At 29.2% G+C, this 11,215-nt stretch overlaps 1 protein-coding gene across 1 annotated transcript in view; it reads right to left on the bottom strand.

Annotated features, from left to right (window-relative positions):
- LOC111621583 (dynein heavy chain 3, axonemal-like) overlaps nt 1-9,014 on the bottom strand; it is a 40,792-nt gene extending 31,778 nt beyond the window's left edge. The window contains exons 1-6 of the mRNA XM_023363764.1: nt 8,831-9,014; nt 8,523-8,702; nt 5,031-5,167; nt 3,267-3,372; nt 2,946-3,124; nt 2,294-2,387 (exon numbers count right to left, since the gene is read on the bottom strand). Coding sequence (XP_023219532.1) covers nt 2,294-2,387; nt 2,946-3,124; nt 3,267-3,372; nt 5,031-5,167; nt 8,523-8,702; nt 8,831-8,902 — 768 coding nt within the window. The 5' untranslated portion in view covers nt 8,903-9,014. The remainder of the gene's footprint in view (nt 1-2,293; nt 2,388-2,945; nt 3,125-3,266; nt 3,373-5,030; nt 5,168-8,522; nt 8,703-8,830) is intronic.
- Between the last annotated feature and the right edge of the window lie 2,201 nt (nt 9,015-11,215).

Genomic DNA, 11,215 nt, shown 5'->3' with positions numbered 1-11,215 from the left:
AGAAAATAAAAAGTTCATTTGTGATTTCAAATATTCTTTTCTTACATTTTTTATAGATTCTATGGATGGATTTGAAGATAAATAATTCTGAAGCTGTTCTGCAGCTGTTCCATCAATAAATGTCAAAAATCTTGAACATGATTTAAGATATCTAAGACAGAAAAAATTATTTTTATTTATAAGTTAGCAATCATAATTTTTAATTTATAAATTTTGAAATATTTAGAAGTTTTCAGACAATATTTAATTATATTGTAACAATTGTCTGATCACTTATTGTTAAGACACATAGGAAGGAATGAAACTTGACAAATAAACTTACCATCCCTAAAACTTTATTTAAACAAAGAAATACCACATATATAGTAAAATATTATAGAATACATTTTCATGATATGAGACATTATGGTCAGTGATTGACTGTTTAAAATTATATCTTGCCAGCAATACTTTCTCTCTCTATCCCTGCAGCTATTTCCATAAACTTTGTCCTCCAAGGAGAAGGAAGAGCTAATGAGATGCAGGTGTGCAATCATCAGAATAATAAAGATTGGATCAAAAGTCAGGTAACTATTATAAAGACCAAATTGTTGTCAAATAATTTATCTGAAAATTTGAGACACCTATCAGCAACATGCCTATGGAAGCCTTCAAATAATGCAGATAATATTTGAAAATTATCAACAATTACTGTGATGGATTAATTCAGATGATCAGAATATTGAAATATTTACTCAAAAAAAAGCAATTCAACTTGTCACCAGGCAATTAAATTTGAAATTCTTTATAATTGAAATCATAAATTACCATAATTTCCTGTGTATATCCAATGAGTTATCTGTTTTTTACACTCGATTCGCGTTCTAACTAAAAACGGGTTTTGACTGTAACATATATATAACATTATAAATTTTAATTTTGTTAAATTTTAACAATGAATGCTTAAATTAAATTTTTTCAATAAATAATTTCTTACAACGCTAAATATATTTGACACTTATGTAGAACACAGGACATTGCAAAATAACATTAATCAGTATTTTCTTCATTTTAAGTTCATAAGATTTTATAAGAATAATCATTTATTGTTTAAGGACTATAAGTTTATAATTGGATGATATAAATATATTTTAAAACATAATATTGGACACCATTTAGAACTGAGAGTTGATAAGACATAGATGTAATGATTCAGACACAGCTAATGAGTGGATTGTTCAAAATGTTTGAAAAGTTTCTCAACATAAATGTTAATCAAACATGTTTCTCAACAAAATGAATTTTATCACATTTTGCCTGCCATATCATGTTTGTGGAAGTCTGCTCACCTTGTATATTTCAAAAACAAAACATAAATACAAAGTTAAAAAAATAATATTATACACTATTATTATTTTTCAATTTGCAAGAATTGACCTAATCATTATTTTCTGCAATATGTTAATTTTAATAAATTATAAATTCTGGTGAATAGATAATAGTAAATATGAACCTAGCTAAATAAAACATATAAGATTAATAAATAAAAAACTAATAAATTAAGTTCACTTTGGGGAATGATTACCTTCTCAATATGTTTCATAATAATATTATATAATTATAACAAATAATTTTAAAACAAAACTGTTTAATCTAATTAGAAACTTAGTTCATTTATAATTGACAATTGAAATATTGAAGTTAATTTTAACATTAAAATATCATTTATGAGATATTCTTATGTAACTTTCAGTTAGAATTTTAATCACAAAAATAGTTCATTTAAAACTACTTTAATGGAAAAACCAGAAAAATTAACACACATTCAGTCCCAATCACTTTCAAGATTACGGCTCATCATCAAGAGCCATGAGTCTTAAAAGCTTTTGTAGCATTTTTGAGCCTCCCAGCTGTTTGTTAGGGATTAAAACTACAAAAAAACTATCAATTTTAGCTCCTGATGATGAGCCACGAGTCTTAAAAGTGATTGGGACTGAATATAAAAGTGTTAATTTTTCTGGCTTCTCCATTAAAGTAGTTTTTAATGAATTGTAGTTAATGGAGGATGATCTGATTTTATCACAATAACAAATTTGTATACTTAATAATGGTGAAAAATGTAATTTCTTAAATACAACAAGTCCTTGATTTATATGCATTCATAGATATGCAATTACAATATTTCAAGTCACTACTAACAACATGATTTATTAAGAACCACAATTAAATTAAAGACTAACTGAAGACTATTTAACCAAAGTGAGCATATGAATTTTATAGTACTGTTACAAAAAACACTAAATAAAAATTTTACCTCATTAAGATATAGAGATAACTTTACTAATTCAGCAATATTATTTGTTTCCATAGTTAACTTTTTAGACATTTCATCATATGAGTCATATATCCTATGCAAGTAAAAATTTATTATTATTAATCAATTAATTAAATTTTAAAAATATATGTGAAAAAAAGATCTATTATAATGTTAAACTATCAGACTTTATGATTAAATTTATATTAATTTTAAGTAATTTAATTTATTAAAATTAGTAGATATGTAGTTAAAATTCGTATCAATTATCAATAGTAGAAATGTAGATTGAAAATATTTCAGTTTAGATTTGCAACTGATTAATCTAAGCTTCACTCATTATTTATCTACAGAGTAATTCAATGCTGTCATATATATGCAATGTTTCATTTTATTTTACAGGCATTTATATGCAAAAGAATGTGGTATATCTGAGTGCCATTTAACTGAATATTTTCCTCCCATTTATGACAAGTATATGTTAACACATCTGATGTTATGTGCATACATGTATCCCAGTTGTACATACATTACAACTGGGATACACTTGTAATTTATGTATCCCCTCAGATGGTGTATGTTTTGTTGAAAGACTTGAATCATCCTGTATATATATTAAAAAAACATTAAATAAATAATTAAAAAGTCATACATTTTCACATGTGATCGATTTTCTTCTAATTTAAAATTAATTATTGAATTCCATAAGTTTTCAGCTTGAAGAATAAGATATTTATTTAGATCTGAGCAGTCTAAACAAAACAAATTTAAATGTACAATATTTGGCTTGCCAGTCATTTCTTCGGAGATTTTCTTTATGTCAATTAATTTCTAGAATAACAATTTTCTATTATAAATCATTAATTTGATCAATATTTATATTTTATTTTAAAAATTATAAATATAAAATTATTATTATATACAAAAGAGAAAATAAAAAGTTCATTTGTGATTTCAAATATTCTTTTCTTACATTTTTTATAGATTCTATGGATGGATTTGAAGATAAATAATTCTGAAGCTGTTCTGCAGCTGTTCCATCAATAAATGTCAAAAATCTTGAACATGATTTAAGATATCTAAGACAGAAAAAATTATTTTTATTTATAAGTTAGCAATCATAATTTTTAATTTATAAATTTTGAAATATTTAGAAGTTTTCAGACAATATTTAATTATATTGTAACAATTGTCTGATCACTTATTGTTAAGACACATAGGAAGGAATGAAACTTGACAAATAAACTTACCATCCCTAAAACTTTATTTAAACAAAGAAATACCACATATATAGTAAAATATTATAGAATACATTTTCATGATATGAGACATTATGGTCAGTGATTGACTGTTTAAAATTATATCTTGCCAGCAATACTTTCTCTCTCTATCCCTGCAGCTATTTCCATAAACTTTGTCCTCCAAGGAGAAGGAAGAGCTAATGAGATGCAGGTGTGCAATCATCAGAATAATAAAGATTGGATCAAAAGTCAGGTAACTATTATAAAGACCAAATTGTTGTCAAATAATTTATCTGAAAATTTGAGACACCTATCAGCAACATGCCTATGGAAGCCTTCAAATAATGCAGATAATATTTGAAAATTATCAACAATTACTGTGATGGATTAATTCAGATGATCAGAATATTGAAATATTTACTCAAAAAAAAGCAATTCAACTTGTCACCAGGCAATTAAATTTGAAATTCTTTATAATTGAAATCATAAATTACCATAATTTCCTGTGTATATCCAATGAGTTATCTGTTTTTTACACTCGATTTGAAAGCAGATCTACACTGTATGTTCTAGCAACTTTTGCAGGTTGTATGTCAAGTGCATATAACACACCATTGCAGGTTATATGCAGGGAATTATAGTAATTATTTCAATGTGATTTTAACATTAAAATTGTGAAGCAGAAACTGGTGCACTTTTAATATTGGAATTGCTAGAAAGCCTCTAATTTTTTTAATTATATAAAAATAATTTTTTTTCTATATTTTTTGATAGCTGATGGTATTTATTCAGTTATTAATAAAATCAATATTTTTATTAACAGATATCCTCACTATTTTCAAAATCATTAAAGAATCATCACTTATTACCTTTTTGAGAATATGCATTTAATTCTACACTATCTCTAAACTATAATTATATCTGGATCTCCAAGTAATTCCTCCCTTCCAGATACATTTAAGCTTTAGATATAACCATCCAACAGTTACCCACTGAGCGATAGCAATCTGAGCACCATGTTGGAGTAGGCCTGGGGCATTGAATAACTGTGGATAACTGTTGGATGGTTATATCTAAAGCTTAAATGTGTCTGGAAGGAGGTCCAGGTAATGTAATTGGTCAACACACCATATGGTAAGTGGAGATTGTGGGTTTTACTCCTGCTCTGGGCCAATTCTTTTCTTCCAGACTATTCTAAATTTAAAATTAAATCATAGTTTTGTTAAGAGATGGCACCTAACATCCATCTCTAGTTGTTCTAATCATGTAGTTTCTAATTAATATTTGTAGCATAATTTCTGCCCAATTAATTTGGCTGATGGTTGGATGATATTTAATACATGAAGTTCTTGAGATGCTTATATATAGTATTTATAGTCTTAAAAAAGACATTACATTGAACTCTTTCATTAAATATTTCATTTTGACAGAACAAGTAGTCAGAAATCACTAACCTTTGAAAAGTAAACATTTTAATTTATATATCAAACACTTACAAATCAGGTCCAGATAAGTTTTCTTGTAAAATTTCTTCTACTTCTGAAATATACTTCTTTACATTTATATCATTTATATCAATAGATAACAAATATAAATCATCATCTGCCATTTCAGGAAACATAATTTTTTCTACCTGCAATAAAAACTCCATTATATTAAGCAAATTATGAATTATATAAAGAAAAATTGTTTGCATCATTATTTAATTTAGTACAGATTCATAGCTACAGCAAGAATGTGCAAACACAGTAACAAATTGCATCCCCCAAAAAGACAGACACTCAATGACATTAACAGTCTCAAAGATCAAGTCAGACTCTCTTTACCCTTCTCCCTTGCATAACAAACAATGTGATCATCTCCAACATCCAGTTCTATGAAAACATAACATGTTGCCTTTTCAGGTACTTGTCAGACACAACTACTTCTCACAAACACAACTACAGATGCACCAGAAACATCATTATACAAGGAGTAAAGCACATTGTTACATAATTAAATTGTTACATAAAATTTAAAAATTAATTAAAATTTCAGCTTATGCAGAGAATTACAAAACAGTTTTATGGATTTTCATATTAAAAACATTCTTTAAACATTTTTATTAATTAATTAATAGAAAAAGATCAAAGAATGTTCTTTAATATTCTTAAATTTTTTCAAAATATTTTTCAAATAACTTGCTCATATTCCATAATGAAATTTCAACATTTTTCTGACAAAATAATTAATGTTTTTAAAAGTATATTTTTGATTCACAAAATAATAGAATTCAATATTTGCTCATTACTTAAATAGGAAAACTTTGTTATATTTCTATTTTTAAAATCAGTAAATATACTTTTTAAACAATATACATGTTTCAAAAAATAATTTTTTTTATTCATGCACAAGCTACAACAAAAGAAATTCATAAATTTATATTGCCAATAATTTTCAAAGTTGCAAAATGTTTCATTAAATTGACTTTCTAGATATATAAAAAATACATTTAAAAAATCTTCATTCTTTCTGTATCATATATTCAATTATACAATGATGTATAAACTTCAAGTACACAGCAACATGAGACTGTATCAAATTTGTCTATTAAGCCAACTGAAACAAATTATTTCAAAACAAAAATTTTTTTAAAATCCAAGTCTTTTCAATCTTTATCACTTTCATCAAAATTAATAAGGATCTCTTGTTGACTCCTAATAATAGACATATAGACTGAAAGCATTACTACCTGTATTAACGCTTATATGGTAAAAGTTTTTGTAACAAATGATTAGCGTGCTGTCTATCACTATATTATAGATATTTTCCAAGATAAATTCTGGACAACGAATATCCTTTTTTGATATGCTAAACTGTAAAAAGCAATGGTACAAGGTGCACACCCAGCTAGTGTTCCTGCTCAAGTGCAGGGGGCATGATGTAACTCCAAAGTGTATTTCTATCAACCGGAAAGCCTTCCCAGCATGTCTTCGTGGTGCCTTAAGGACTATGGAAAGGTCGCTACTTTCGAAGCTCATAAAACTTAAATGTAAGTCTCTGGTGGAAGTAGAGCTCAGCTTATGTGAAGGTCCGAAACCCTTTTTCTGTTTCAGAGCAGTATAAATCTAGGAATTTTCCTAGTAAAAGAGAAAAGGGGGACTTCTACAGTCGATGACCGAGATGATCTCCTCAAAAAAATCGTTAGTATATCAATATACGAAATCTCCTCCATTTGTTTAAAGGTAATTCTATAGACGTTAATATCAACAAGACGGGAATAAGAGATGTTTTTACCCCCTCTTTGGTTGCACGTGACACGTGGTTACGGCAATAAATCGCCTCCTTCGTACGTTCAAACGCGACGTTTGATATAAACAATATCTAGATAGTTGACCAGGTTAAAGAAATTATTGTCAGATGAATGTTAATTTATGGATGAGAGCCGTCAAACCTATAGAAATTTATATTATAAAATCATATCTTCTAGACACTGATAGCAATAATTAAACAAACTTCTATGTGTCAATTGTCAGTACAAGCTAGGTCTAGACATCAACACACGAACAGGTGTGCGTATAAATCATGAATGATGTCATAGTTCTCACCCCCTCAAAAATAGTATAAAGAGGGTTTGGACGCAGTCCACAGGGCGGCCATCCCCAAAAGGCGGACATTCACAAGGCGGACATTCACAAGAGGGACATTCACAAGGCAGACATCGGCTGCCACATCTACTGACCAATACCGCCATACTGCCGTGACGATCTAGGAACATTTTTACCAACGACCCATATTATGGATCGGGAACTTAGAGGTATTTGTTTTTGGATATATATTTGTATACTCTCTCTCTGCGAAATCTCTCTCTGAGAAATCTCTCTTCTAGAGATCTCTCTCTCGTCTCTTAACTTAGAGAATAGAGATTAGATGTTTCATATGAAAGACAAATCATTGTCGCGACATAGAATAGAATTTTGTAGATCTTCTCCTTAGCCTTTGATATGTACTATTTTATAGTTGTTTATTAAATGTGTTATTCTTGTTCAACCTGTGTATTCATTTGGGAACCTGTCGGCTTACTCACTGACCTCCCCACTCAATTTTATTTTGCCCTCCTATAAAGCCATCCTCTGACAGAGCCGCCGGTAAGTGGGGACAACTAACCCCCTCGGTTATCACACTTATATCTCGCCCATCTAAAGTTTACACAGACCTGTGATCCAGCCTCTCTATATCTCCATTTGGGAAAATTGCAAAGTATTGCAACCTATATTTAGATTTTGTAAAAAAAATGTTTACTCCAAAAAAAGCAGTGTGAATTGGATTTAAATTTAAGAGGTTCCTTGATAAGTATGTTAGTTTTATCAATTAAATACAGTAAATAATAATCATAATAATTATAAAATTCATTTTTTTTGTAAATAACAGTTTAAAAATATACAATACACATATAAAATTTTATTTCATAACTAATTTTAACTGAAAAAATTCTTTAAATTTATACAGTTAAGCCTCTGAACAATGACTACTATGAGGAACATTAAAAAGGCCATTTTTGCAGGTCATTTTGTATGCATTTTTATTCAACATTCCCAATAAACTGTTAAGAGGGGACAGTTGTTGGGAAGTAGGCATTATCGGAGGTTTGACTGTATTTAGTAGCTAATTATAACTATAGGTTAAAGCAGCGATTCTCAACCTTTCTGATGCTGTGGAACATCATTCATATACTTTTTATTATATGGAGCATTAGCATCAATATATTCAAAAATTGATAAGCAATTCCATGTTTACTATTCGCATGGTACAAAAAAGCAATAAAAAAATAAAATTTTATTGTATTGAATACAATAATAAACATGAAATTGTCTAGAAGTAAAGTAATATAACTGTAAAACAGAATAATTTTGCAATAAAAATTTTGAACTTTTTTTGTGAAATACTTCAGGCAAGTTTGCGGAACAAGGGTTGAGAACGACTACATTAAAAAATAACTTTATACTAACCCGAGGAATATTTTTAACTGTTGATATTATTTCTTTTATAAATTGTTCAATATTTTCTTTAATTTCATTTAATTTTGGCTCAAATTCTAGCTTTTGATTTTTTATAACAACCTTTATAATAATAAGAGAAGGATTAAATAATTCTCTTTGTTTCAAATCTTCATATAACTTATTTTCTTCCTAAAGATAAAAGTAAACAAAAAGTTACATCAGTTTTATAAATTTTGATCTCAAAATTATAATCAACAAATGATTAATTTTAAATAACAAAGTAAAATATCACACAGATAATTATGAATAAAGAAAACCTTATAATTTTTCAAAAACATTATCCATCTTTCTAGATTTTCTATTACAGAATAATAAAGCAAACGATACATCGTAGCAGAAATTGATGAGAAAAAACATTCTATATTTTCTAATGAGTCATTTTCCTGAATGGGGACTAAGGGTGCCCAATCATCTTTCAGAATTGTTAAAATATAGACACAATCATTGGCCCATCTGAAAAAAATTATATAAAAATTTTAAAATACTCTTTCACATTATTCATATATTTACTATAATATAAATAATATAATTATGTTTTATTAGTTAATACAATATAACAAGTAATATAATTAAAGACTTTGGGCAATATACAAACAAACATGACTTTCACTTTTGTCCAGGTTCAAAAGAGATTTTTCCGCATTACACAGCTATGTGTATTGCTCATGCAATTATGAAAGTATAATCAGAGAAGAGTTAAAAGAGTAAAATCTACAGAGGCTTAATATGAAGCTAAAATTAGTAATACAGTAATACCCCGAACTTATGCGATAGGTGGGACTGAGCGATAACCGCGTAAGTCGAATTCGAGTAAGTTGGGGTATATGTTCGCAATTTGTGTAAAATCCAAATCTGATGTATGTAAGCTAATAAATGTTCTCGTTAACCTTATCTCGCCTTTTGATTCGTTCACGGTTACAAGAAATTACCACATAGAGTCTCTTAAGTATCCGTAGATATATCAAACATAGAAATAAATAACACAAAATAAATTGTAGCTATGCGTCAATTCCGCGCGGCACGTTCGAACATGTAAGCTAAACGATAGTGTGGGGGGAGTGAGTAATCAAGAGTTGCGTGGCGTTCAAACAAAAGACGAATCGACGAGATTTGAAAATCGCGTAACTCCGGGTTCGCGTAAGTCGGGGTAGCGTAAGTCGAGGTATCACTGTATTTGTCAGATATAATCAGTCACTTTTATAACCACTTAAAATGGGTTTTTTTGGACAAATAAACCAAAATGCTATGTCTTTTGAATCCAACTCTCACCTGATTTCAAGAATTACTCAGAAGATGATTAATTCTCAGATATTTTATTTAAATGAATTTCGGATTGGAATTCTCTTCCAAATATTGGTGTAGGCTCCGTTGCAGATTGCATCTTTACTAAAGAGGGATCGGTGAGAATTCTAATCCAAAATAAATTTAAATAAAATATCTGAGAATCAATAATCTTCTGAGTAATTCTTGAACGCGGGTGAGTGTCAGATTTGGACATAACATTTCGGTTTATTCATTCAAAAACTCCTATTAAGTGGTTATAAAAGTGACTACAGAGGTTTGTTTTTGCTAAACACAAAATGATGTCACAATTTTTTTTATTATTAGAGAGGTTGAGGCACACGTTTTAAACGTGTAAACGTATACGTGTGACGTTCGGCGCCGCTTTCCCGTAAGCCTAAAAGTTTGACGATGGTGTTTGGAATGTCGAGCGTGATTCCACCGACTATCCAAACATCATTGTCAAACTTTTAGGCTTACGGGAAAGCGGCGCCGAACGTCACACGTATACGTTTACACGTTTAAAACGTGTGCCTCAACCTCTCTAATAATAAAAAAAATTGTGACATCATTTTGTGTTTAGCAAAAACAAACCTCTGTAGTCACTTTTATAACCACTTAATAGGAGTTTTTGAATGAATAAACCGAAATGTTATGTCCAAATCTGACACTCACCCGCGTTCAAGAATTACTCAGAAGATTATTGATTCTCAGATATTTTATTTAAATTTATTTTGGATTAGAATTCTCACCGATCCCTCTTTAGTAAAGATGCAATCTGCAACGGAGCCTACACCAATATTTGGAAGAGAATTCCAATCCGAAATTCATTTAAATAAAATATCTGAGAATTAATCATCTTCTGAGTAATTCTTGAAATCAGGTGAGAGTTGGATTCAAAAGACATAGCATTTTGGTTTATTTGTCCAAAAAAACCCATTTTAAGTGGTTATAAAAGTGACTGATTATATCTGACAAATACAGTGATACCTCGACTTACGCTACCCCGACTTACGCGAACCCGGAGTTACGCGATTTTCAAATCTCGTCGATTCGTCTTTTGTTTGAACGCCACGCAACTCTTGATTACTCACTCCCCCCACACTATCGTTTAGCTTACATGTTCGAACGTGCCGCGCGGAATTGACGCATAGCTACAATTTATTTTGTGTTATTTATTTCTATGTTTGATATATCTACGGATACTTAAGAGACTCTATGTGGTAATTTCTTGTAACCGTGAACGAATCAAAAGGCGAGATAAGGTTAACGAGAACATTTATTAGCTTACATACATCAGATTTGGATTTTACACAAATTGCGAAAATATACCCCGACTAATAATTAGATCAGTTGTGATG

Source organism: Centruroides sculpturatus, unplaced genomic scaffold (genome assembly GCF_000671375.1).
Source record: "Centruroides sculpturatus isolate CEXI.00-Female unplaced genomic scaffold, Cexi_2.0 scaffold175, whole genome shotgun sequence".
Lineage (NCBI taxonomy): Eukaryota > Metazoa > Arthropoda > Arachnida > Scorpiones > Buthidae > Centruroides > Centruroides sculpturatus.
Note: the sequence above shows the minus strand (reverse complement) of the source record. Positions and strands in the feature narration are given on the sequence as shown.